The sequence below is a fragment of the Giraffa tippelskirchi genome, chromosome Y, assembly GCF_054371585.1.
Source record: "Giraffa tippelskirchi isolate mGirTip1 chromosome Y, T2T-mGirTip1v1.2.pri, whole genome shotgun sequence".
Taxonomy (NCBI): domain Eukaryota; kingdom Metazoa; phylum Chordata; class Mammalia; order Artiodactyla; family Giraffidae; genus Giraffa; species Giraffa tippelskirchi.
In genome coordinates, this window is record NC_137290.1 from 1,366,294 (window position 1) to 1,394,060 (window position 27,767).

A 27,767-nucleotide genomic window follows, 5' to 3' on the forward strand; every position below is an offset into this window, starting at 1 on the left:
GGCAGAGGGGCGCACGCTTAACAGACAACGGGAGGGGAAGGGAGGCCGTCTAGGGGTTCCCAAGAAGAGAAGAGTGGAAAGGGGGCGTGGAGACGCGGCCCGAGCCGGAGAGGGCTGGGTTCCAGCCCGAGCGCCTCTCCCCGGCGGCTCGCCGCCCCGGGGCTGCGCGGTTGGGGTGGCGGCCGCGGGCGGGGCGAGTTGAGGCCGGGGCGGGGCGATCGCCCGCCTGCCTGCCCCGCCCCCGGGCGGCTGGGTGAGGTTGTCCTGCCCACCCGCCGCAGCCGCCGCCGCCGCAGCCCGCGCGCGCTACTCCCGGGACTCCCTGCGCGGCGAGGGGCGCACCATGGCGCGTCGGGCCGCCCTGGCGCTGCTGCTGATCGGCCTGCTCGGCAGCCTGGTGTCCACGCAGGGTGAGTGCGCGCCGGCCGGTGGGCACCCCGGAGCCCGACCACGACCGGGGGCGCGCGGGTCGGACTTGGCGACCCGCGTTGGGACCCCAGGAGAGGCGGGGCGGTGAACCTTCGGGGGCGGTCCGTGTGGCGTGGACATCCCTGGGGACGCACTTCGGGGGTCGCACTTGGGGAGGGTTACCCGGGGACGGGCGGTGTCGGGGCTCACCTGGCTGGTGGGGGCGCACGATGCCGGGAGACGCGCCTCGGTGGGCGGCTTACTTTGTGCGGCTGGAACCGGGGCGCGCGGGGCGGGACGGCGCCGGGGACCCCCCAGGGCCCTCCTCCCGGAGACGAGGATCCGCTGTGCCAGCCGGGGGCCGACGCCCCAAGGAGGCGGGACGGCGCCGGGGACCCCCCGGGGCCCTCCTCCCGGAGACAAGGATCCGCTGTGCCAGCCGGGGGCCGACGCCCCAAGGAGGCGGGCTCCCTCTTTCCGCTCGCTTTCTCCCCGTGCGCCTCTGGACTCCCTTTGGAGGCGGAAACTCGCAAAGTTTTTTGTTGTTGTTGTTGTTTGTTTGCTTTCAAATCCACCAAGTCTTCAAGTTGGAGGCACCCAGTGGGCATTGGCGGCAGCCTCAGACCCCCCCCCCGAGACCCCACCCCGGCCCGTCCGGGTTCCCCTTTGGTTCCGGGGCGCACCCGTGCGCCCCTGCGGTCGCCCCCGGGCCGGGCTGCGCGCTGGCCGGGCCTAGTGACGGCCGCCTCCTCGGAGCCACGTCCTACGGCCCCGGCCTAAATTTGGACTCGGCCCGGGAGCCTGAAACCCGGGAGAGGGGGAGGGAGGCAGGAAAAACTCGGAGGCCTGGAAACCATCAAGCAGTGTGTGTGTGTGTGTGTGTGTGTGTGTGTGTGTGTGTGTCTGTGTGTTGCGGCAACGGTCGGGCGCAGGGCTCCGCATCCAAGAGATGAGTAATGATCAGCCATGTGGCCCAATAGATAATTGCGGAAAACCCTGGAAAAATAAAAAGTAAGGAAGCACAGGCCGGCCACCCTCCACACCCAGCCTGCCTGGTGTCTGTTGCGTGCGTTTTTCTTTCGCCTTTTATTTTTTTATTTTTTTTCTTTAGCCATGGACTTTATTGTTTGAATATTTGCAATTATTATTCTATACACAAATGTTAATTTCTTACAAAACTCTGTATTCCATATTGCTAGGTCACTTCACTCTCCATTTTATGTCACATTTCCATCAAGAACTATTTCCCCAAATCACAATCTGCCTGATTGTGTGTTGTTGTTGTTCAGTTGCTAAGTTGTGTATGACTCTGCCATGCCATAGACTAGCCCACCAGGCTCATCTGTCCATGAGATTTTCCAGGCAAGAATACTGGAGCGGTTCTTTCGCCTTTTAAAATGGAAGTTGAGATTCAGGTTTCCAGTCTTCTAGGTCCTTTTAAAAGGAAAGTTGCTGGGTGTGGCTTTGAAAAAAAAAAACAAACCGGTTTCTCCAATGAACTGGTTGCTTTCTCTCCCTTACATATGGTTATTTTTTAAGGAGATAGCGACTGGAGCTGTGTGTGTCCAGTCTTCAGGACTGGTTGGATCGGTGGCAGGCGCGTTTTAGGAACCAGACTGCAGGTCCCAGAGGACCTAAAAAAATGTCGATCTGGAAATTTCCAGCTCAAGGATAGAAGGTTGCATTTTTAAGCCCTGGCTCCTGCCTGCTGTTTCTGTTAGGGAGGGCTTGCTAATTAATGTGTGAACTTTTAAACTGTGCGCCTTACCTGGTGGCTCAGCTGGTGAAGAATCCGCGCCTGCCATGCCGGAGACTCCGTTGGGATCCCTGGGTCGGGAAGATTCCCCTGGAGAAGGGCCCGGCACCCACTCTGGTCTTCTGGCCTGGAGAATCCCACGGACAGAGGAGCCTGGTGGGCTGCAGTCCGTGGGGTCGCAAAAGCGGCTTTCAGTTGAAGACACGTTCAAGAACTTGTACGTTTTGGGGGGTTTTTTTGGAGGCTGTAGAAGACGTTCAGCCTGATGCATGGGGGCCTGTTGGAATACTTGATAGCTTTGTGGGGAGGGCCGGGATTGCGTTGCCTGTTTTTCTCTTTCCTGCCTTAAAACCTGCCTGGTTTGCTCCGCCGCAGAGTTCTTCATGAGAGCATTTTGTTGTTGTTTGTCTGTTGCTGTGTGTGAGTCACACCTGCTCACTAGAGTTGTTCTGGCCCCCACGAGGCTGCACTGCGTGAGCCACCAGCGAAGCCCCGTATCCAGCAGCTGCCCAGGAGCTGTCTCGCGCACGCGGTGGTATGCGCGGCGTCCGAGCTCCTGTGGTCGTTCATCCCACCTCCTCCTTCCCCCGTTCTGTCCGCCTCATGCCTTCTCCAAGTCTGCCTCTCTGGTCCTGCCCCACGGAGAGGCAGAGGTACCATCTCCACCATTTCTTTCTAGATTCCACATACACTGAAGCCTAGAGTCTTAACCCCCGGATGGCCAGGGAAGTCTCTTCCTCCACCAGTTCTTAAGATTAAGAAGGCATTGTGTGTTCATGGATCTCCAGAAGTCCTTTTGTGGGTATATAACGGGCTTCCCTGGTGGCTCAGATGGTAAAGAAGCCGCCTGCCACTGCAGGAGACTCGGGTTTGATTCCTGGGCCGGATAGATCCCCTGGAGGAGGGCATGGCAACCCAGTCCAGTATTCTTGTCTGGAGAATCCTGTGGACAGAGGAGCCTGGCAGGCTACAGCCCACGGGGCCACAGAAGAGCCGCACACCACTGAGCAACTGACCCATCATGGACTTCCTTGGTGGCCCAGTGGCTAAGACTCTGAGCTGACACTACAGGGGCGATGGTTTCAATTCCTAGTCGGGGAATTATTTCCACGTGCTGCAACGAAGACCCAGGGATCGAACCCGGGTCTCCTGAACTGCAGGCAAAGTCTTCACCGTCTGAGTCACCAGGGGAGCCCCAACTAGCACCTGGTAGAGCCGAATAAAAATATTAAAAAAAAGTAAAAGCAGCTAAGTAAATGCCACCCCTTCTATACAGGTTGTCAAAACAGGTTCCTTTTAGCCGTGAAAAATATTTACCCACCTTTGAAACGGGCAGAGAAAGGACTTCGGCCTTGACTAGACGGACCTTTGTTGGCAAAGTAACGTCTCTGCTTTTCAGTATGCTGTCTAGGTTGGTCATAGCTTTTCTTCCAAGGAGCAGGCGTCTTTTGATTTCGTGGCTGCAGTCGCTGTTCGTCGTGATTTTGGAGCTCAAGAAAATAAAGTCTGTCACTGTTTCCATTTTTCCCCATCTGTTTGCTGTGAGGGGTTGGGACCGGATGACAGGACTGCATGCATAATCATAATGAAAAGGGGGAGGAAGGAGGAGTCTATACCTGTTTCCAACAGAGCTTTTCTGGATTTTTTAATTTTATTTTTGGCTCCACTGGGTCTTTGTTAGACTTCCCGGACGGCTCAGCGGTAAAGAATCCGCCTGCCAGTGCAAGAGACACAAGAGTCGTGGGTTCGATCCCTGGGTGGGGAAGATCCCCTGGAGGAGGGTGTGGCAACCCACTCCAGTGTGGGTTGGGAAAATCCCATGGACAGAGGAGCCTGGTGGGCTGCAGTCCATGGGGTCCCAGAGAGTCGGACAGGGCTGAGCAGACTGTCGAAGGGTCTGTCTCTTGTTGTGATGAGTGTCGGTTTCTCTCTAGTTGCAGAGCACCGGGGCTGGGCACGGGGCTTCAGTCACTGCAGCTCCCGGACCCTGGAGTCCAGGCTGGGTAGTTGTAGCACCTGGGGTTGGTTGCTCTGACGCATTTGGGATCTTCCCGGACTGGGGATCGAACCTGTGTTCTCCTGCATTGGCAGGTGGCTTCTTAACCGTTGGACCCCCAGGGAAGTCGCAGTCCTAATTTAGAATCACTCTTACAACTGGATGGGGCAAACACACACGTCACACACACAGACACACACACTTCTACCACACTCAACAGTTGTGAGGATTTTCTTATGCTCTTGTCCTCGTGGGAGAACAGCCTGGTTGTATAGGACACACAAATGGTGTGTTGTGTCCGACTCTTTGTGACCCCGTGGACTGCAGCACACCAGGCCTCCCTGTCCATCACCAACTCCCAGAGCTTACTCAGACTCCTGTCCATTGAGTCGGTGATGCCATCCAACCATCTCATCCTCTGTCGTCCCCTTCTCCTCCTGCCCCCAATCCTTCCCAGCGTCAGGGTCTTTTCCAATGAGTCAACTCTTCGCATCAGGTGGCCAAAGTATTGGAGTTTCAGCTTCAACATCAGTCCTTCCAATGAACACCCAGGACTGATCTCCTTTAGGATGGACTGGCTGGATCTCCTTGCAGTCCAAGGGACTCTCAAGAGTCTTCTCCAACACCACAGTTCAAGAGCATCAGTTCTTTGTTGCTCAGCCTTCTTTGTAGTCCAACTCTCACATCCATACATGACCACTGGAAAAACCATAGCCTTAACTAGACGGACCTTGGTTGGCAAAGTAATGTCTCTGCTTTTTAATATGCTCTCTAGGTTGGTCATAACTTTTCTTCCAAGAACCAAGTGTCTTTTACTTTCATGGCCGCAGTCACCATCTGCAGTGATTTTGGAGCCCAAGAAACTAACGTCTTCACTGTTTCCATTGTTTCCCCATCTGTTTGCCGTGAAGGATTGGGACCAGGTGATATGACTGCACGTCTAATCATAATGGAAAAGTTTGAAAGGTGGAAAGAATCACCGAAATATGGCACACAGACAGAAAGTGAGCAAATGTTATAGTGAAAATGGAGCCTATAAATTTGGTGGCGTTGGATCAGGGTTGCCCCAAACCCTCAGTTTGTAAAATTAAGATAAAAAACTGTAAAGGAAAACACAGTCAATCCAAGTCTGCCTGTGTCTTTCACAGCTGCAGTTGTATCTCCACGTAGGGAAACGGCAGTTCCTTGTGTTGTTTTTTTTAAATTTCCTGCTCGTATTCTTTACCGAGTTCTTATAGCAGTTTTGGGAGTTGGCACATGGGTGTGTTACTTTCAGCTTTGTCTGAGAATGACTCGTGCGGCCACTGTTTGGCTACTCAGATTTGTTTTTTTTTTTAAATCCTGTAAACAGGAGACCAGAAAGTTCCTTTTTTTTTTTTTTTTTTAATTCCCCACTGTGTCCCCATGGGTGGGGGGTGGGGGGTTCGAGACCTCCCACGTGCTGTGAATTTAGTGCAGGTCTGAGTGGCATTCAAGGAAGAGAATCATCAAACAGGTCAGAGGAGCAAACACCAGCTTGCTTCTGCCCACGATTCGCTCAGTAAGCCCCAATGTAGTGCTTACACTACCAAGCTGTGTAGTGAAACCTCTTTGTTCCTGCGGGTCGCAGGCTGGGGAGCTTGACATGCGTTTGCAAGTCCGAAGCCTCTTTCTTTTCCCTCTGCTTTCTGCCTGTGCAAGTTTCTGATAGAATCTCTTGATTTTCCAGGAGAGCCAGTCAGGACGTCAGCGACTTTTCAAAGAGCTGAGCACTCCTTAGGGTGCTTTTGAGAAAAAAAAAAAGAAAGGATGACTTTTTAAATATATATATTTTTAATTGATTGATGATCGCTTTACAATATTGGCTTGATTTCTGCCATACAGCAAGAAGAATTATCCATCAGTTCAGTTCAGTTCAGTCGCTCAGTTGTGTCCGACTCCGTGGACCACAGCACGCCAGACCTCCCTGTCCATCACCATCTCCCGGAGTTTGCTCAAACTCATGTCCACTGAGTCGGTGATGTCATCCAACCATCTCATTGTCTGTCATCCCCATAAGCGTATATATGTCTGGGATTCCCCAGGTGATACAAGTGGTGAAAAACCCACCTGCCAGACGTTAGGACACCTGGGTTCAGTACCTGGGTGAGGAAGATCCCCTGGAGGAGGGCATAGCAACCCACTGCAGTGTCCTTGCGTGGAGAATTCGGGGGACAGAGGAGCCTGGTGGGCTGCAGTCCAGGGGGTCGCAAAGACTCGGACACGACTGAGCGCGCACCCATACATATGTCCCCTGTGTCCTGAATCCCACCTCTGCGTTCATCTAACAGCTAGTCATTCAGCAGAAACTCTGCAGGCCAGAAGGGAATGTCAGCATATCTTTAAAGTACTGAAAGAAAAAAAAAAGTAATCTACAACCAAGATTACCTGGGAAGGATCTCATTCAACGTTGATGGGGAAATCAAAAGGTTCCCAGATAAGCATTAAAGAGAGTTTAACACTACCAAACCAGCTTTCCAGCAAATACTAAAGCCACTTGCGTAGGGCAGTACCCACAGGAGGAAAGAAAAAACTACAAAAAAAAGAAAACCCAATCCCAAGCGATGAAGAATACACCAGGAGGAACATATGTATGTCAGTCATTGATTTTAAAGTGTCTGCGGAGGGTTAGGGCGAATTCCCGCTTGTTCACCGCCCTTCCTGAGCACGCGGCTGAAGTCAGGAGGGTTGCATTCCAGAGCCTGGAAGGCATTAGTCATCCCCTGACCGTGTAGCCAGAGCATTGTGGCTCCTTCTTTTTCTCAGCGTCCCTCCCCTTCTCCCATCCACCACCCGCACCCCCGCCCAGCCTTGTCTGATGGCACTCTGCCCGTTTGCAGACCGCCCAGAAGCTTCGGGGCGCGGTGGACCGACTTCGGGATACACAGACAGTAAACAGCTCATGCTGCCTCTGGGGCGGGCGAGGAGGCGTGTAGATTTCTGTCTGCAGGGCGAGAATTCGAGTGATGCCCGTCACCATCTGCTGCGGGCCGGGTATCTTGTCTTAGAAAAGGGCAGGAGGTCTGTCATCTTGGGCACAGAAGGAAGCCTTGCCGGACAAAGGGAGCCAGGGAGGTGAATTCTTCCGTGCTTGAACGAGGGGGTCACACCGTGTAGGAGGAAGAGAAAGGGCCTGGGTGGGTCTGAGAGCGGGCAGGGGGCCGTGGGGGGTGAGGTCACGGGGATGGGGTGTTCCCTGACCCATGAGGGCGGTCCCCAGCCCTGCCACTGTGCTGAGGACTGAGTTAAGGACCGCTAGCCTGGATGGGGCTTCGCTGGTGGCTCAGCTGGTAAAGAATCTGCCTGCGAGGCTGGAGACCCGGGTTCGATCCCTGGGTCGGGAAGATCCTCTGGAGGTGGCAATGGCAGCCCACTTCAGTGTTCTTGCGTGGAGAATCCCCGTGGACAGAGGAGCCTGGCGGGCAACCGTCCATGGGGTTGCAAAGAATCGGACATGACTGAAGCGACTTAGGACAGCATTTGGGGCCTAGCTGGTCTGAGGCAGCCCTTGGTAGATGGGATGGATGATTGATGGGCGGATGGTGGTTATAGATTCATAAATGATGGACAGGATACATGCCTAGCTAGATACATGATAGATAAGGCGAATAGATGTAACGATTGGACAGTTAGATGGATGGATGAATATAGAAAGATAGGTGTTCAAGTTTTCCAGTGGTCATGTATGGATGTGAGAGTTGTACCGTAAAGAAAGCTGAGCGCCGAAGAATTGATGCTTTTGAACTGTGGTGTTGGAGAAAACTCTTGAGAGTCCCTCGGACTGCAAAGAGATCCAGCCAGTCCATCCTAAAGGAGATCAGTCCCGGGTGTTCATTGGAAGGACTGATGTTGAAGCTAAAACTCCAATCCTATGGCCACCTGATGTGAAGAGCTGACTCATTGGAAAAGACCCTGATGCTGGGAAAGATTGAAGGCAGGAGGAGAAGGGGACGACAGAGGATGAGATGGCTGGATGGCATCACTGACTCAATGGACATGGGTTTGGGTGAACTTAGGGAGTTGGTGATGGACAGGGAGGCCTGGTGTGCTGCAGTCCACAGGGTCGCAAAGAGTCCGACACGACTGAGCGACTGAACTGAACTGAATTGAACTGAGATCTTGAAAGTCACCCAGTCGTGTCTGACTCTTTGTGGCCCCGTGGACTGTAACAGTCCCAGGAACTCTCCAGGCCAGAATCCCGGGAGTGGGTAGCCTTTCCCTTCACCAGGGGATAGATTTTAGATGAATGATCATGGATAAATGGTACATAAATTAGAGATAAGGTGAATAGACCAGCTGCACTCCTTATAAGCTTATCACCAGCCAGTGGGTTGTCTCATCTCTGCATTCCTACAAGATAAGGGAACTCAGAGCTGGGGAAGAAGGTGAGTGTCTGCCGGGGTGTGGACTACGCACGCAATCTGTCCGGCTGCAGGAAAGAAGCTCCCCTGCCCGCCTCTGGGAAGGCTGATACTGGCTCCCCCGAGGTCCCACCCCGCACCCCAAAACCTCTCCAGCTTACGCTTCACCTCTGTAACTGCTGATCGATCTAATCCATTGTAATCACACCCGAGGCGTCTACACCGCGTCGCAAGAGGGCTGAGCACCGGAGAAGGGGTGCTTGCCCGCGGTGGTGCTGGAGAAGGGCTCTCCGAGAGGGCCCCTCGGACAGCCAGGAGATCCGTGCTGTGGCTGTGGTCCAGTGACGCGCGTCCCCGGGGCGACTGGTCACCTCTGCCTGTCACCCTGGCAGGACTCCAGGGAACCTGAACCATGGCCTCGCGCTGGGTGCTGGGCACCCCGCGGGCTCAGCAGTTGTCAGGGGCATAGACGCATGGTCTCTGAGGCTGGTAAAGCCCCAGATGCCCCCCCCGCAACGAGGAGCCCAGCGCCCAGCCCTTGGGGACGCCCAGGGTCTCGGGAGGATGGGATGACAGAAGGAAGGAGACCAGCTGGCCGTGGGGGTGGGGAGGGTGCTGAGTGGTGAATTATCGCCCACTGTCCCCTCCAGGGCCCCGCCTCGCCCAGCTGAGTCACGGGGTGCACCCCACCCCACTTCCAGCACATCCGGAGGCTTGAGGGGCACCGCATGGAAACCACAGACGCGCTGCAGGCTTCCGGGCCGTGGGCTGGGGTCCTGCCAAGCTTTGCAGCGCGCGAGCCGCCCTGAATGTTTGTGCCTCGGAGGTCTGGACCCGGGCGCTCAGCTTCTGGCCGCGTGGACAGTCCGCCCCGCCTCCACGATCGCTGGGGTGGGGCTGGGGGTCTGTGTGTGGGCCCCCCCACCCCGCCGCGGCGGGAGGCACTCGGGAGCCGTGAGCTTCTCACCGTCAGGGTCTCGGGAGAGCAGGGGCTTGGTACGGAGACGCTGCCCAGGAGAACCATCCCGGCTGGGCAGGTACCAGAGTCTGGACTGAGTGCTTCTCAGCAGGGAGGCAGGCACACACACGTGTGCACACATCCGCTCACACTCAGACACAGGCGTGTGCACTCGTTCAATACGTATTCACGCGCCCACACACACACGCATAAGCCCCCGTGAGCGCGTATCTGCAGCGCACACATGCACTAGGGTGGGCGTGTTCGGCGCTCAGTCGTGTCCTGCTCTTTGCGACCCCGTGGACTGTCGCCCGCCAGGCTCCTCTGTCTGTGGGGTTCTCCAGGCAAGAAAGCTGGCGTGGGTGGCCATGCCCTCCTCCAGGGGATCCTCCCGACCCGGGGATCCAGCCTGCCTCTCCTACATCGGCAGGCGGGTCCTTCACCACCGAGCCACCTGGGAAGCCCCAGATGCAGGCGTGTGTGTGTCTGAGTCTTAAACTCCTTACTCGTTGCCCCACCGCCCCTTCTGCCCTTTGGGAACCACGCGTGTGTTTTCTCTGTGAACCTGTTTGGGTCTTATGAATAGGCTCACTGGTACGGTTGTTTTACACAGTACACGCCAGTGATCTCTGATACCTGTCTTTCTCTGTCTGGCTGACTTCACTGTCTCCAGGTCCACCCACGTTGCTGCCGATGGCATTATTGCGTGCTTTTTTTAAAATAACATCTGCCTGCCTGTTCTCAGTACACACACGGGAAAAAGTCACACACACAGACCCACTGCCCCAAATTCTACACCTACACAGGGGCACACACCCTAACGGCACACGTCGGCATAGGAAGCCACGCGGGTACAGATACCACAGATACACACACCCACACTGCACTTAGACACACAGTTGCGTACACGCACAAAGCAAGCACACATACCTGTACGGAGACGCAGATACAAACAACCCAAACCACACACCTACACACCAACCCCCGGGGATCCCGAGTGAGTCAAAGTTGCTCAGTCGTGTCCTGCTGTTTGCAACCCCATGGACTGTAGCCGGCCAGGCTCCTCTGTCCGTGGGATTCTCCAGGCAAGGATACTGGAGTGGGTGGCCATGCCCTCCTCCAGGGGCTCTTCCCCACCCAGGGATCGAACCCAGGTCTCCCGCATGGCAGGCGGATTCTTTACCGTCTGAGCCACCAGGGAAGCCTAAGCCACTCTGTAAATGGACACAGAGACACACACACACTCAGTCACTCAGCGCACACAGCTGCTGCACACCTGTCCACATACCCACCAGAGACGAAGGCAGAGGGAGGGAGTTACAGTCCGTGTGACCTTCCGCAGGACGGAACATACTGTGACCGTCTGGAGCTTCCCGGGGATGAAGGCGGCCTGTTAGCTGCCCGGCACTTCCTGAGGTGGGGGGTGCGTGTCATCTTTGATTTGTGTGTATTTGAAAACACGCTGATGCTGGGAAAGATGGAAGGCGGGAGGAGAAGGGGGCAACAGAGGATGAGATGGTTGGGTGGCATCACTGACTCGATGGACATGGGTTTGAGCAAACTCCGGGAGATGGTGACGGACAGGGAGGCCGGGGCGGGCTGCGGTCCACGGGGTCGCAGAGAGTCGGACACGACTGAGCGACTGAACTGAACTGAACACCGATCCTTCGGTCGGCCACCACTCTCCCTTCTGCTGACGGGACACTCAGCAGAATTCCCTTTGCTTTTCTTCAATTCATCATTAATTGGATAGAAATAGAAATAGTATTAATGTCGTTTCAATAAAGCGGTCATCAACCAGACAGAAGACCAGCAGAATAAAGGCGGTTTCCCCTTTCTCGGCAGAAGTTGAAAAAAAAAAAAAAGGAAACGTTACCCTTTTCTGGATCGTCTGGTGCCTCTACAGGAAGTACGTTTGGGTTGTTTACTTGTAGACAGGTTGCGATTCCAAGGGGTTTGCTCTCCGTGTTTTCTGCACCGTGTGTTGGAAATTGGGCTTCTCAGGTAACTCAGACGGTGAAGAATCCACCTGCCAATGCAGGAGACGCGGGTTGGATCCCTGGGGCCTGAAGAATCCCCTGGAGAAGGGAATGGCTACCCACCCCAGTACTGGAAGTTGTTCCTTGCCGATTTCGAAAGACCGGCTTTTTCTTGAGTAACTCACGCGCAGAATTATCCTGGTTTCCCGCTAGTTTAATTGCTGCTAAACCCTGAGATTGTCGACAGCCTGAAACACAAGCTGACATATTCTTAACTTTTAGGCTTGAGAGTGGATGTTGCAAAAGAGAACTCAAAGTCCAAAAGCGTGAGTGACAGCTGGTATGGTCCTCTTAGACACCTTTTGGAAGGTGATACACCTTCCAAAATCATGCCCCTTTTTATTGTTTTCTTAAATTCCCAATTTAATTTTTAGTAACCAACAGGATTCTTTTTTTTTTTTTCCAGATGATTTCGATTTATCGCTCGCCCTTGATGGTAAGTAATACTTACAGGCATTTTATAGACTTGGAATACAGTAAATCTTTTGAAACACGTCTTAATATTACAAGCATTTTATAGACTTGGAATACAGTAAATCTTTTGAAACACGTCTTAACAGCGATCAGTAGACTCACATTTGTTGAGGAAAATCGAGATGCTCTTATTGGGATACGTTAATCCTTTTTTAGTGCAATAATTTCCATACTGTGTGGCGGTCAAGACTGCCAAGCGCTTGGAGAAGTGGGTGGTCCCCCGTGGGCTGGGCCTTGGTGAGCTGATTTCCTGTGGGCTGGTCCCCCGTGGGCTGGTTTCCATGGACTGGTCCCTCGTGGGCTTGTGTCCTGGGGGCTTATTCCTCGTGGGCTGGTGTCCTGGGGGCTGGTCCCCGTGGGCTGGTTCCCATGGGTTGGTCCCTCGTGGGCTGGTCTCCCGTGGGCTGTGCCCCGGGGTCACACTGACTCCATCCCTCAGCGTGTGGCTGCATCTCCCCAGTCTCTGTGTCTCCTTTCACGTGGCCACTTGACGTCAGCGCCTCTCCATCTCCCAGTCTCCTTCTCGTAAGGCGCCTCGCCTGTAAGGGTCTCCCCTGTAAGGGTCTCCCCTGTAAGGGTCCCGCCTGTAAGGGTCTCCCCTGTAAGGGCCTCCCCTGTAAGGGCCTCGCCTGTAAGGGTCTCTCCTGTAAGGGTCTCCCCTGTAAGGGCCTCCCCTGTAAGGGCCTCGCCTGTAAGGGTCTCCCCTGTAAGGGCCTCCCCTGTAAGGGCCTCGCCTGTAAGGATCTCGCCTGTAAGGGTCTCACCTGTAAGCGCCTCCCCTGTAAGGGCCTCCCCTGTGAGGGCCTCGCCTGTGAGGGCCTCCCCTGTGAGGGCCTCCCTTGTGAGGGCCTCGCCTGTAAGGGTCCCGCCTGTAAGGGTCTCGCCTGTAAGGGTCCCGCCTGTAAGGGCCTCGCCTGTAAGGGTCTCCCCTGTAAGGGTCTCGCCTGTAAGGGCCTCCCCTGTAAGGGCCTCGCCTGGAAGGGCCTCGCCTGGAAGGGCCTCCCCTGGAAGGGCCTCCCCTGGAAGGGCCTCGCCTGGAAGGGCCTCCCCTGGAAGGGCCTCCCCTGGAAGGGCCTCGCCTGGAAGGGCCTACCCTGGAAGGGCCTCGCCTGGAAGGGCCTCCCCTGGAAGGGCCTCGCCTGGAAGGGCCTCCCCTGGAAGGGCCTCCCCTGGAAGGGTCTCCCCTGGAAGGGCCTCGCCTGGAAGGGTCTGTGCTAATCCACTGTGACACCCACCCACTTCACCGTTACTTGCAAAGACCGTCTTTCTAAAGAAGGTCAGATTCTGAGGCCCCTGTTGAATTTGGGGGCCCAGGATCCAACCCAGGACGTCTTTTTTTAACTCCTGGGGTCCGATGCGGAGGCGTCAGTGAAACCCACGACAGCAGCAGCGTTCCCAAAAGCCGCCGGGGGAGCGGGGGATTAGCCTTATTCTTGACGGTGGGACCCTCCTTCTGCCTGGCTGCTGGGAAGGGATGCCCTGGAGGTGTCTGTCGTCCGGATGATCTCAGCCCCACTCTGCCTCGGTGCCCAGAGGGTCAGCCTCAGTGGGAGTCCCAGGTGGCCAAAAGGGTGCTCCACCTAATAAACCTGAACAGCCTTTCGGCCAAGGGTCCCCTGTCCGCCTCCCCGCCCCGTCCACTCCTGCAGAGGCCCCGAGCTCTGCCCCGTGTCCTTGGGCTAAACACCTGTTCTCCGGGCTTCCTCTTTCACTCCCTGGCCACTGGCTGAGCTGTCTGGAGAAGATGATGCTTCAAACATTCTCTGACTCTTTTTGTTTTTTTTCTCTCTTAAATGTATTTATTGGGATCTCCTGAGTTTTTGTGGCTGAGCGTGGGCTTTCTCTAGTTTTGGCGTGGGGGGGCTACTCTCTAGTTGGGGTATGCGGGCTTCTCATTGCGGGGGCTTCTCTTGTTGCCACGCAGGATTCAAGAGTTGGATCTTGAATTGATTCAAGAGTTGCGGGAGCGTGGGCTTACTTGTCTTGAGAGATCAGGGGGTTGAATCCGTGTCCCCTGCATTAGCAGGTGGGTCCTTAACCCCTGGAACCACCAAGGGAAGAGCCCCTCCGACTCTTTTTAAGGAAACCAAAGAGCCTTGAGGGTTGGCTGTGTTTCCCAGCTGCCAGATTTCCTGGCTGAAATGTCTTTTCTCTTTAACAGGTGACAAGAAACCAACTCATCCTCCACCAAAACCGGCGCCCGGTAAGAAGCAGAGGTGCTCAGCGTCCAAACACACAGCACAAAAAAGTGTTGTGCACCTCAGTTTCCCCAGGAGCTGGGGGAGATGCAGACGGCTGGATACCCGCAACGGATACAGCCTGGTTAATATGTGAACGATGCTGTGATGTCTCACGTCCAGCAGCGGCCGTAAGAGAACAGACGCTGGCACTTTAGTGAGATGCTCTGGGGGTCCCGTGGAAAGTCTCTTTATGCTGAGTGTCTGTTACTGCATTTCAATACTCATCTCGTGGGAGGAGCAGTTTTAGAAGCTGGGACCCTCTTAGAATCCGTGAGCAGAGTCAGATCTCGGCGTCTAGGAGGACCGTACCTGTTGTCACTCACGCTTTCTGAAAAATCGGGATTCAGAGACCGATGACGGAATTGCCTAAGGATCAGATTCACTGGGGTGTGGGGGCGGCTTCCCAAGGAGCTCTAGTAGTAAAGAACCCGCCTGCCAATGCAGGAGACATAAGAGACGCAGGTTCGAGCCCTGGGTCGGGAAGATTCCCTGGAGGAGGACGTGGCAACCCATTTCCATATTCTTACCTAGAGAATCCCATGGACAGAGGAGCCTGATAGGGTACAGTCCATGGGGTTGCAAGGAGTTGGGCACGACTGAAGTGACTTAGCGCGCGCGCGCACACACACACAGACACACACACACATATTCACTGGGGGTTAGCCACCCAGCGTGCAATCAATGCCCAAAGTTAGTGAGCTCTTATCACTTATTTTAATATATATATGTATATATAACAGCTCAGTTTAATTATTGGATTTCTCATCTAAAAAGGTGAAAAAGTGTTAGTTGCTCAGTCGTGTCTGACTCTCTGCAACCCCGTGAACTGTAGTCCCGCCAGGCTCCTCTGTCCATGGGATTCTCCAGGCAAGAGTGCTGGAGTGGGTAGCCATTCCGTTCTTCAGGGAATCTTCCCCACCCAGGGGTCGAACCTGAATCTTTCGCACTGCAGGCCATTTCTTTACTGTCTGAGCCACCAGGGAAGCGTTGTGAGTAAAGGATAGCGTTGCTCGTAGCAATGTGTGACCTACCCACGCGTGCAGAGGATGCTGGCTGAGTCACTGTCGAACAACGGCAATGTGTCCCATCACCAGCTCCCGAAGGCATGGATGGTGTTTCCTGATTATGACTCAGGATGGCTCAGAACCTTGTGTTGGGTGGATACAGAAGCTCTCCTGGGTGTCTCCTGGGGACTTGAGTCCTTCTTTTAGAGAAGGCCACCTCTAAAATCTCTAACTCTCTAAAATGTCACCCCATTTTATCGCGTGCGCCTGGGTCAGCTGAATCACTTTTTCACTGGGCAGGAACCCGAATCTGCCCACAGCTTTCTGTTCTTATATTATAACATCTACGTTGCCGAAGTCCTGGGCAGCTTGGGAGAGTTGGTTTCAGGGTGGACAGTCAACGGGGAAAGAATTGTCTGCAGACAGAAGTTGGAATTCCAGCTCGGTCCACGGGGACATGATTGATTTATAGATAACTTTCATGATTTTCATTTTTCCCTTTTGTTCTTTTCCTTGAAGAGAAGAAGAGCGTGAAAATGGTCGGGAGTTTGGCATTGCAGCTGAGTCCTTGGTCAGACTGACACTCTATACTCTCTGCACAGAAAGCCCATTTCTGGTTTTCATTTCACGCAGAACTTGAGTGTTCACTATCTTTTTCTCCTTTAGGGAATGATTACTTCGATTTAAGCGATGCCATTGGTGGTGGAGGAAACGGTAAGTAGTCTTGTCTTAAATCTCCTGTGGGTCTGACCTGGTTAGTTTATCATTTCAAAGAGGCTTTTTTTCTCTTTTAACTAAATCGAATGAGTTTTCACCCGGAAAAAATCTAAGGAACAGGTGTTACTGATTGTTGTTTTCAAGCTTTCGGCTTTTATCTGTATGTCTTCTTTTGATTTAGAGCTCTTACGGTGTCTTAGGTGATATGAGATAAAATGAAAACCCTCTTGGCAGGCCTGGTCTCGTGGGTTCGTGGGGTCGTCACACTCGGTAGGGCTTCCACGCTTGGTTGAACGAATGGTTTGTGGCCACCATATTGAAAATGGTAGTACAATTTGAGCAAGGACATGCAGCCTGCGTTCTCACTTTGCACTGGACCCCACAAATTCTGTAGCGGGCCCAGCCATCTGCTTTATTCGCGATTGGAAGTGAAGTGTTATAGCTGGATGCTGACGGACAGAAATCCACAGGTAGCTGTGTGTATGGGTATCCCCACCACGACAAGGTATCCGGGCGTGACAGAGGGCACATTTCCATTTCTCACTGTCCAGTTAGCCATCTGTATGCAAATGCTTCCCGGATGGTACTCGGTGGTAAAGAACCCGCCTGCCAGTGCAGCAGACATAAGAGACGTGGGTTTGATCCCCGGGTCTGGAAGATCCCCTGGAGGAGGGCATGGCAACCCACTCCAGGATTCTTGCCTGGAGAATCCCATGGACAGAGGAGCCTGGTGGGCTACAGTCCGTGGGGTCACAAAGAGTCAGACAAGACTGAAGCAACGTAGCGTGCACACGTGCAAACGCATGTTCTGTTTTCTTGACCTCCAAGTGCTCATAAGTGCAACTCTCCTCTTTCACAGATGACAGAGTGACCACCCCCCCGAAGCCCAAACCTCAGCCCAACCCCAAGCAGCCTGGCACTTCCGGTGAGATCCTGTAGCTCCTGCGGTTCTTTCCGTCTGTTTCAGAGTTCGGGGACCTCTGTGTCAGCTGCAAGGAGGTCTTGCCAGAGTTAGTGTGATCCTGCAGTGAACACTCTGTGCAAGGGAATTCCAATTTCCCAGTCCTGGAAAACAGTATTCAAAAAGATTTTTCTTTCTTTTTTTGGATTTGATGTTTAGTTTGCTGATTTTACTTCCAAGATTTAATGGAAATCGAGAAAAAAAAAAAACTGTGTAAGATTTTAAATATAGAGAATCAATATGGGGAAACATGGGCTTCCCTGGAAGCTCAGCTGGTAAAGAATCTGTCTGCAATGCGGGAAACCCCAGTTCGATTACTGGATCTTGAAGACTCTGTGGAGAAGGGGTAGTCTACCCACCTCCAGTATTCTTGGGCTTCCCTAGTGGCTCAGATGGTAACACGGGAGACCTGGGTTCTGTCTCTGGGTCGGGAAGATCCCCTGGAGGAGGGCATGGCAACCCACTCCAGTATTCTTGCCTGCAGAGTCCCATGGACAGAGGAGTCGCATATCCATACACACACACACACACACACACACACACGCATGCACACACATAGGTGGAAAAACCTGCGTTTGACGGTCAGGTCTGTTGCTGCTGTTGGCACCATTCCAGAGAGCCTTCTCCACGAGTTCTTTCCGTATTTCCCCTTTCCCACCGAAACTCTGCGTGGTCCATTCCTGGAAACCCTCTGTTTTGGGCAGCTAGCCCAGAGGATGGTGGATAAATTGAACAATGGAATTTCTATCATCACGGGCTCCCCGGGGCAGGCAGAACAGTGTTTCCCACTAGCATCTCATGAGAACTCGGTAAGTCCTGTTGGGTGGATACGTGAGCTCTCCCAGATGTGTCTGGAACTCGAAAAAGAGTCTTTGAGAAGGCAACATCTGAAACCGTCAGGAGTCTTTCATTTTATAGACATAAAGCATCATTTTATCGCTGGTTCAGTTGAATCCCTCTTTCAGTGGGCAGTAGCCCAGATTTGGCTCCAGATTTCTCTTCTTACATTGAAATATCTGTACTGTGGAAGCCATTGGCAGCTCGGGAGGGTTGGTTACCAGGTGGACAATCAGCGGGAAAGAAGTGTGTGCAGGCAGAATTTGGAATTCCAGCTCGGCCCATGGGGCGTAATTGACTTACAAATTACTTTCATTATTTTGATTTAGTTTTTCCTTTTATTCTTCTTTCTCTTGAAGAGGAGAAGAATGTAAAACGGTCAGGAGTTTGGTTTTCCTGTTGAGTCTTTGGAAAGACTGATACTCGATACTGTCTGTATAGAAAGCCAGTTCTGGTCTTCATTTCACGCAGAACTTCAGTATTCATTATCTTTCTCCCTTAGGTAAGGATAACTGGGATTTAAGCGATGCCCTTGGTGGTGGAGGAAATGGTAAGTAGGCTGTCTTAAATCTCCTACGTGTCTGACTTGATTATTTATCATTTCAAAGGAGCTTGTCTCTTTTAAAGACGTCAAATTAGTTTTCGCCAGGAAACCCTGAGGAATAGGTATACGGTTTGTGTGGTTGGGTTTTTGGCTTTTATCTGTACGCCGACTTTTATTTTAGAACTCTTCCAGTCTTGGGGGTGTATAAGGCACTTTGAATACCATTGGTAGGGCTGGGCCTCACGGGGCCCCACACTCACAAGGGCTTCCATTTTTGGTTGAACAAAAAGGACAGACTTTCATTTCTCACGGTTCAGTGTGGCCGCTGTGTTGAAATTCCTGGTGCGGTTTGGAGCAGGGACATGCAAAATGCATTTTCGCTTTGCACTGCACCCCACAAGTTCTGTAGCTGGCCCAGCCATCTGCTATATTTTCCATGGGAAATACACGAGGTGAAGTATTATAGCTGGATGCTGACGGGCAGAAACCCACAGGTGGCTGTGTGTACGGGTACCCCACCATGACAACGTGTCCCCGCCCGTGACAAAGGGCACATTTCCATTTCCCGCTGTCTAGTTAACCGTCTGTATGCAAATGCTTCCCAGGTGGTGCTAGTGGTAAAAAAAACACCTGCCTGCCAAGGCAGCAGACGTAAGAGACGTGGGTTTGACCCCTGGGTCGGGAAGATCCCCTGGAGGAGGAAATGGCAACCCACTCCAGTATTCTCGCCTGGAGAATCCCATGGACAGGGGAGCCTGGTGGGCTACAGTCCACGGGGTCGCAGAAGAGTCGGACACAACTGAAGCGACGTAGCGTGCACACGTGCAAACGCACGTTTTGCTTTCTTGACCTCAAACGGTTGATAAATGCAGCTGTCCTCTTTCACAGATGGCGGAGGCTCACCCGACTCACCGAAGTCAAAACCTCAGCCAGACCCCAACCAGCCTGACTCTTCCGGTGAGACCCCGTAGCTCCTGTGGTTCTTTCTGTGCATTTCAGGCTTCGGCGACCTCTGTGTCAGCTGAAAGGAGGTCCTTGCAGAGTTAGCCTGATGTTACCATGAACTCTCGGTGCAAGGGAATTCCAATTTTCCAGTCGTGGAAAACGGTATTCAGAAAGATACTTTTTTTGTTTTGGATTCGATGTTTAGTTTGCTGACTTTACGTACCAGGTTCTAATGAAAGCTCAGAAGTATTCAATGTGATTTTTAATATAGAGAAACAATATGGAAACACATATGAGCTTGACTGAAAGCTCTTTGTTTTTCCTTGATGCTGTTTGCTTTTTCTCACCCATCATCGTATCCTCCGAGTCATTGACTGCCATCGGTTTTCTGAGTTGAATAGCTGTTGAAACTTCCCGTTTTGAGGGGACTTTTTTGATCATTGGTATATTTGCTTGTACATTTTGTATATTTATATATTTGTTTGATGGCATCACCGACTCCATGGACGTGAGTTTGAGTAAACTCCGGGAGTTAGTGCTGGACACGGAGGCCTGGCGTGCTGCGGTCCATGGGGTTGCAAGGAGTCAGACAGGACTGAGGGACTGAGCTGAACTGATATATTTGTTTAATTTTTAACATGGAAAAACAGGAATCATGTCCATCTTCTACCACAGTGAAGCTGATTATTCTCTTTAGTATTTTATGTCAGTTTAAATGCAACCAATGTTAAGTAAAACCGTCAAGTCGTTTATTCATACCCTGTCGTAACATTGTTCAGTCGCCAAGTCGTGTCCGACTCTTTGCGACCCCCTGGACCGCAGCACGCCAGGCTTCCCTGTCCATCACCAACTCCTGGAGGTTACTCAAACTCATGTGCATCGAGTCGGTGATGCCATCCAGCCATCTCATCCTCTGTCGTCCCCTTCTCCTCCCGCCTTCAATCTTTCCCAGCATCAGGATCTTTTCCAATGAGTTAGCTCTTCCCATCAGGTGGCCAAAGGATTGGAGTTTCAGCTTCAGCATCAGTCCTTCCAATGAATATTCAGGACTGATTTCCTTTAGGATGGACTGGTAGATCTCTTTGCGGTCCAAGGGACGCTGAAGAGCCTTCTCCAACCCCACTGTTCAAAATCATCGGTTGTTTGGTGCATTAGCCTTCTTGATGGTCCAACCCTCACAGCCGTACATGACTACTGCAATAACCATAGCTTTGAGTATGCAGACCTTTGTCGGCAAAGTGACGTGTTTGCTTTTTAATACGCTGTTTAGGTTTGTCACAGCCTTCCTTCCATAATGTCAAACTTTTCACTAGCTAGTATTCCAGAAGCATTTTCTGATGTTATTTACAAGTTTTAATCGTATGAGTTTTCTTGGCAGTTAGATACGATCATCCCTAATGCCTAGTTTTGAAGATGGTGTGTATCTTCTGATCGTTTACAATGGTGGGTCTGTATGTGGGTCCCGGGGGGCCGCACGGGGCACTGAGTTGAGCCGTCAGTGCCATGAATGGGGGTGGGAGGCGGCCTCTTAGGATGGTGGGGTGGGGTGTGGGGGGGGTCAGCACTGCCGAACAGCCCACTTTATGGGGGAGAATCGACCAGGCTGGGGAGGTACCAGGACGCAGAGCTGCCAAGCAGACAGACAGACACGTGTGTTCACACACGCGCTCAGGCTCAGACACAAGGCACACGCGCCCATGTACACATGCAACGCTCGCTCAGTACGTATGCGTGCACACAGACACACGTGTGCACCCGTGAGCGGGTGCCCGCCTCACCCGTGCACTAGCGCGTGTGAACACGTGCGCACTCATGTACCTGTGGGCCCTGGTGCACTGTGCCCCTATGCAGTGTGCATGCTCTGGGATGCAGACATGCATACGAACATACACACAAACAGGTACACATGCATATCCGTACACACACACACACACACACACACACATGAGCGTGCACACACCTATTAGCTGGAAAAACCTGCATGTGACAATCAGGTCTGCTGCCGTTGGTGGCAGCCCTCCAGACAGCCTTCTCCACGTATTCTTTCCATATTCCCTGCTTTCCCATCAGAACTGGGCATCGCCCAGTCCTGGAATCCCTCTGCTGTGGGCAGCTGGCCCAGAGGACGCTGGATAAGTCGAGCAGTGGAATTTGTCCCGTCACGGGATCCCTGGGGGCAGCCACAATGTTTCCCAGTAGTGACTCCTCATAGCGTGTTGGGTGGATACACCGCAAGCTCTGCTAGCCATCACTGGGACTTGAAAAACCATCCTTAAAAGGAAGAAGGCAGCCTCGGAAAGCATCAGCAGCGGTCACGTCGTTTCTGTTCGGCACAGCAGGGTTTGTAAGATCCACATCACAGAAGTTGTCGGCCGCTTGGTAGAGGATGCTTATACGATGGACAGTCAGAGGCAAAGAGTGCCCTGTAGGCTGAAGCTGACGTACTAGCTCAGTCCTCAGGGCCTAATTGATTTATAAATGACTTTCACTATTTTGCTTTGGCTTTATTCTCTTCCTTGAAGAGGAGAGTGAGATGAAAACAGGAATTGGGTATTTCTCTTGAGTCCTTGGGCTTCCCTGGTGGCTCAGCTGGTAAAGGCTCTATGGTCTCCCCCGTGACTGTTCCCTCCTGCCCATCGCGGCTCCCTGTTCTTCTCCCCACAGCTGAATCGCCCGGCGTGATCCCCGGGATCGTGGGTGCCATCGTGGTGGCCTTGGGAGGAGCCATCTCCAGCTTCATCGCCTACCAGAAGAAGAAGCTGTGCTTTAAAGAGAACGGTGAGGCGCTCACGGCCACCTCCTTTCCGTGGGGTCTGGCTACCATATATTCAAAAAAACACCTAAAACAGAAGCGGAGCTCCGGAACGGTGGCTGAGGGTTCCTGAGCTCTCTAGATAACTGGGATCTGACTTTGCCGCTTCGATTTCAGCGCTTCCTGCGTCTAGCCGTGTGAGCTTGTGCAAATTACTAACCATTGCCACTCTGGGTGGTTTTTACGTAACGAGGAGAGGTGATGGTCTGTGCTTCAGACGTTTGGTGACGATCAGTGAGGTTGTGTGTGAGAGTCTGGACGGGTTGCCTGGCAGAGAGTGGTGAAGGAATGTTACCTCTTAGGATGCATTCACTGTTACTTACATTTGCAGCCACCCTCATCCACTTTCTAGCCCCACCTGGTGGCTCACACGGTAAAGAATCCGCCTGCAATGCGGGAGACCTGGGTTCGATCCCTGGGTCGGGAAGATCCCCTGGAGATGGGAATGGCAACCCACTCCGGTATTCTTGCCTGGAGAATCCCATGGACAGAGGAGCCTGGCGGGCTGCAATCCATGGGGTCGCAGAGAGTTGGAAACGACTGAGCATCTAACACACCTTGTCTTCTTCAGGACAGTAGCCGTGGCCGTGGGGCCGCCATATTGTTTTCTGAACCCAAGGGAATTACAGTGGAAATACCAGGCAAATGGTTCCCTTTTTGCGGGAGCCTAGTACCAGGAGGTACTCAAGACAGTTGGACTGTACAGACAGTTTGTAGAGGGAATGTCGAGAATGCCACAGTCAGCAACGTGGTGGTGGAAACTCCGTGTCACTGGGCATTTTGGCACTTGTCCTGAAGTCCTGTTAACTTGGGATTTGTGTTGACGTCAGCAAACTCTACTACTTTGAACACAACTGTACTTTGTGCATCTCTGGAAGGCTCTTGTCTAGGTCTTGCTTTCAGAACCACTAGAGGAGCGGGTTGTGATATGGTTTGTGGGGTCCCTGTGGGCTGTGGTTACCCCTGTTCCTTAGAGGAGTCTTGAGGTATTTGAACTTCCCATTCTATGTAAGATCCTGAGTCCTTACTGGGCCGTCTACCAGCTGATGTTGTCTGCCTAAGGGACTGCTTCCTGAGGGATCTTGGGAAACTCCCAAGGAGACTTGAGTTGATGCTGACGGAGGCAAAGTCACCCCCGAGGGCTGGAGTTAATCCTTCGTCTTCCAGCATTCCAGCGTTTCAGGTCCGCGGACACGGTTTGTAGCCCGAAATCGACAGTCCGACACGGGCGTTTGGATCCGGAAATCTACAATAAGCGGCTCTTTTTACAGCCCTCTGTTTGCCAGAGGAGGGTAAGGGTTGCCTGATGGCATCTTATTTCCCATGTGGGAGTGGGTGCCTTCCATCTGGCCGCTCTCAGGAGGGTGTGTTAGACTGGCAGAAGGGTGAGCATCCAGCGATGCCCAAATGGACAGATGGCCGAGTTCCAGGAGCTGCTTGTAAAAGATCTGCAATTAGAATCCAGGCGAGGCTGGAGGGGAACAGAAGCCAAATATATACATATATATATATATATTTTTTTTTTCTTTTGCTCCTCCTAGAACTAGTAAAAAGAGCTTCAAAGAGGAAGGCTTTGATGGAAGTGAATCCGTGATTCCTTTCCTGTTTTATTTTATTTGGCTGTACGAGGTCTTAGTTTGGCACATGGGATCTAATTCCCTGGTCGGGGATTGAACCCAGATGCCCTGCACGGGGAGGGCAGGGTCTTGGCCACGGGACCACCAGGGAAGTCCTGGTGGTCCTCTTTCAGTTACATTTCGCCCTTCTCTGAAGACGCTCAAACTCTGAGCGTGGCGCTCAAGCCAGGAGACGAGGAAGCCGCTCGATAGGGAAGTGAGCGCTGGGGTACCGGCCCCAGGATTTTCTGAAAACCCAGAATGTGTGTAAGTGAGTAGCGCACACACGTTCTCGTATGAACACCAGAGGCGAATGCAGGGCAGTGAGCAATCCTTCCCACCCAACGGGTAAGACACTCCGCTTTGAGGACATGCCTCACAACCCGAATTTAGTGTCCGCTGTCAAGTTACATGTTTTGACGAACCGAGATGGTATGGAAACGTCAGAACCCGGTCCATCGGGCGCAGGAAGGCCCCAGGGAGCCCTTTTGTTGGCGTCCTGTGCACACGGGGCTGTTCTGTGAGAGTTCTCTTTCCTGGGGTGTTCCTTGTGAGCCGTGCGGAACCCACGTGGAGCCGTGGGTTTGTGGAGTTTCGGTTCCGGAGGGACGTGGGCGCCCCGGCGGGCACCGGCGTGCGGCTGTTTTGTCGCTGGACGTGGTGGGTGGCTGACGGCTTGCTTGCTCACGGCACGCGTCTCCCGGCTGCTCCCCGGGTGCCCCTGATGGCAGCGGATTCTGGAGGCTTGCGTGGCAATGAGCCGCGACCGCATGCTGTCCCCTTCTCCCGTCTTCCTGGTCTGCGTCTTCCAGCCTTCCTCTGTCTGCCTGCCAATCCGTCCTTGCTTCTTTCTCTTCCTTCCTTCCTTTCTGTCTCTGCCTTTCTCCCTTCCTCTTGGTCTACCCCCCGCAGCATCCACTCCAGTGATGCTCTTGCCGTCTCAACCCGTCTCCTTAACATCTGAGCCCGGCAGACGGACGTATATCTCGTAACAACCTGCTGCTGGCTGCACCCGTGGGCCCTCGCACGGGTTTGGGCCCTCGCACGACTCGACTGAGCGACTAACACTATATTCGTTAATATACGATATTGACCTTTCTCTTTCTGACTTAGTTCACTCTGTATAACAAGTTCATCCACCTCATTCGAACCGACTCAGATGCGAATAAATGCATTTTGACTGGGAATCTGGTGTGTTTTTTTTGTTTGCTTTGCGTTTTATTGAAGTGTCGTTGATTTACAGTGTTGGATTGGTTTCTGCTGTACAGCAAAGTGACTCAGTTATCTGTACATTCCTCTATTATATTTTATTTTTTGGTGCTGCTTTATCCCATGATATTCAATAGACGCTCCCTGGGCTCTATAGTAAGACCTTGTTGTTCATTCATCCTGTATATAAGAGTGGGCATCTGCTAACCCCAAAATCCCCGGCCGTCCCTTCTCCACCCCCTCTCTCTCTCCTGTATTTTGAATTCTGTCACCTCACACTTGAATTCTGAGCAAAGGATCCTAAGCTCACAGATCCTTTCTGGGGATGGTTGTGGGGGGTGGATGGCGGTATGTTGATCCTCTTGGCGTCCATGTGTGTTTGAGAAATCGAGGAAGAGAAATTTGGAAATAAAAAGATGGACTCAGAAAAGCAAAGGAGCGAACAGGCAGGACCCCAATGAGGGGCCCCTCCCACCCGGGGCCCCTCCCACCCTGGTGACCGGGGCGGTTCCTCTGCTCTCCGGGAGGGGCTGGGTGGGAAGCTGAGTGTGGGGCGATGCCGACTCACCCTGAGAATGATGATGGGGCGTGCTGTCTTTGTATTCACCCCCCCGACCCCCGCCTCTGGCGCGTTTTGTTCTTGCTTTCAGCCGAAGAAGGCGAGGTGAACATGGAGAGCCATCGCACCAACGCTGAGCCAGCAGGTGAGACAGGGTGGGAGTGTCGGCCCCCATCATCGCCGCCTGTCACCCCCACCTGCATCCCCACCATGGCTGTCTCGCCTCTTCCCATCGCTGCCCGACCCTCCCACTCAGAGGGTGCTGGGGAGGGGGCCTGGAGAGGCCTTGAAAAAAAAGAAAAAAAAAAAACCCTCCGTTCTTACGTCTTTGTCCTCTGCAGTTCAACAGACTCTTCTGGAGAAGTAAGACGTTTGGCAGCCAAGTAACTCACAGCAGCATCACAAGCTTGCCTGCTGAGCCTCTCCAGAGGTGGGCTGGAGGGGCAGAGACGATCCGCTGGGAACTCACCCCGGCTTGCCCGTGCCTTTGCTCAAGTTGGATTCCTCATGTTAACGCTGGGATGCTTCATTCCCCACTCCCCTCTCCACCACGTCCCCCTCCGCCGTGCTGGGCGGGAGAAACTGACTTGTGGTGAGTTTTCCATCCCCGGGGGAAAATCACACTCGCCTTCTCCGTGACCCTGAGGGGGTTTCCTGTGAGCGCAGGGAACGTCCGACCGACCGGTCACCAAATCCCAACCAAGTCGCCAAGTCTCCAACCGACGTTCAAACGCCACCGAGGTTCCCCGAGCGGAAACTCTGGACCGTTTACAAACTGCCTGTAAATGGAATGCATCTGAAACCTCTCCTGACCATTGCATTGACTCTTTTTAACAGGGTGGCGTTAAGCCTCAAGCGAGCTTCCTCAAAAGTTCTTTCATTTCTCACAATTTTTTTTTTCCACACCAGACTAATAAAAAGAAATTTAGAAATCAAGTCCTATTTACGTAAATGTGTTGCCAGGCGGTGCCTTTTAAAGACGGCTGTTGGAAAACTTAGTGAAACTAGTGGGGTGGATTCCCATTTCCCCTTTTCTGCAAGACGGACGTCACCCTAAGCACTAGCTCTTTATTTCTGGCATTTGCTTTCATCTGTTCCTTTCCTTCTTTGCTCACATTGGTGGTGCTGCTTTACTTGCAAAGTCTTGTCCGACTCTTTGCGACCGCATGGGCTGTAGCCCACCAGGCTCCTCTGTCCATGGGATTTCGCAAGCAAGAATACTGGAGTGGGTTGCCATTTCCTTCTCCAGTTGATGACACTGTGGGAAAATATTTGTGAGCAGCCCTTCTCCCCTGCATCAGATTCTTTCCTGCATCTTCCCAGTAGGTCAATGCCGGGAATTTGTTTTTTATGATCTTTATAACACATTTATCAGCCTCCACGGGAGAGCTTGGCTTAACTTGGGGGCCACACTGTTTTGGGAGAGACAGTCTCCTGTATTTTCTAACATCTTAGAGTATGGACTGAGCGCGTACTCTTCTCTTGGTTCTCAGTGATGACTTTTCTGCCTTTCGAAGCAGTTCCTCCATTCATGACAATGCACACGCCACACGGCTTCCAAAATGCAGGAAACCATTCGTGTGTTGAGTTGGCCAAAACCTTCGTTTGGTTTTAAGTAAAAAAGACACGTTCATTTTCATCCACAGCTGTAGCGAGCAACGTGTTCATTGAACCACCATTTTAGCCAACCCCGTACAAGGACTTGAGTTTTTGTTTATTTCGGAAAGCGTGGAAGCCTTGATGTTGCAAACGGGCTGGACCCCACCCATAGACTTCCATCTCCTGAAATATGAGGTTGTTTCCCTAATTTTCTCTTAGCACAAAGCTGCTTCCGTAAAGCTCTTAGGGTAGTTATCCAGGGAAGCAGCGTTTACCCAAGTGAAGACTTAATCTCATTACTGATGACGGTGTGAAGAACCGTTGTGTGCCTCACGTCAGTCACTGTGGATTCAAAGGTATGATGTTAGCACACCTGTGCGGCCTGCGCTCGCCAACCACCCGACCTGGGAAGGGCGGCCATCAAGGTATTGCCTGTTTACTCCGTAGCGTCCGACTCTCTGTGACCCTGTGGACTATAGCCCCACCGGGCTCCTCAGTCCATGGGATTCTCCAGGCAAGGCTACTGGAGTGGGTTGCCATTTCCTCCTCCATCAGAAAGTTCCTTTGGGTTTTTTGAAACATCTCACTAAAAGCTCAGGATTGACTTTTTGGCCGACCCCATATTGGTCGTGAATTGTGGGTCTTTCCTGCTCGGAAGCTCAGGAACTCTTGTCAGTTGTTTTGTGGGGTGGTGTGCAAATGAGCCAGCCCCTT

The 27,767-nt window shown here is 52.8% G+C and overlaps 1 protein-coding gene across 1 annotated transcript; it reads left to right on the forward strand.

The window, feature by feature from the left end:
- Window positions 1-255: 255 nt before the first annotated feature.
- Window positions 256-26,390, forward strand: LOC145537831 (CD99 antigen-like). The gene is made up of 10 exons (XM_081568733.1): window positions 256-410; window positions 11,943-11,972; window positions 14,172-14,213; window positions 15,921-15,968; window positions 16,831-16,896; window positions 18,272-18,319; window positions 19,202-19,270; window positions 21,923-22,036; window positions 25,546-25,599; window positions 25,796-26,390. Exons 1-10 carry the CDS (start codon window positions 344-346, stop codon window positions 25,819-25,821), a joined length of 564 nt encoding a protein of 187 aa, XP_081424859.1. The 5' UTR covers window positions 256-343; the 3' UTR covers window positions 25,822-26,390.
- Window positions 26,391-27,767: the final 1,377 nt, after the last annotated feature.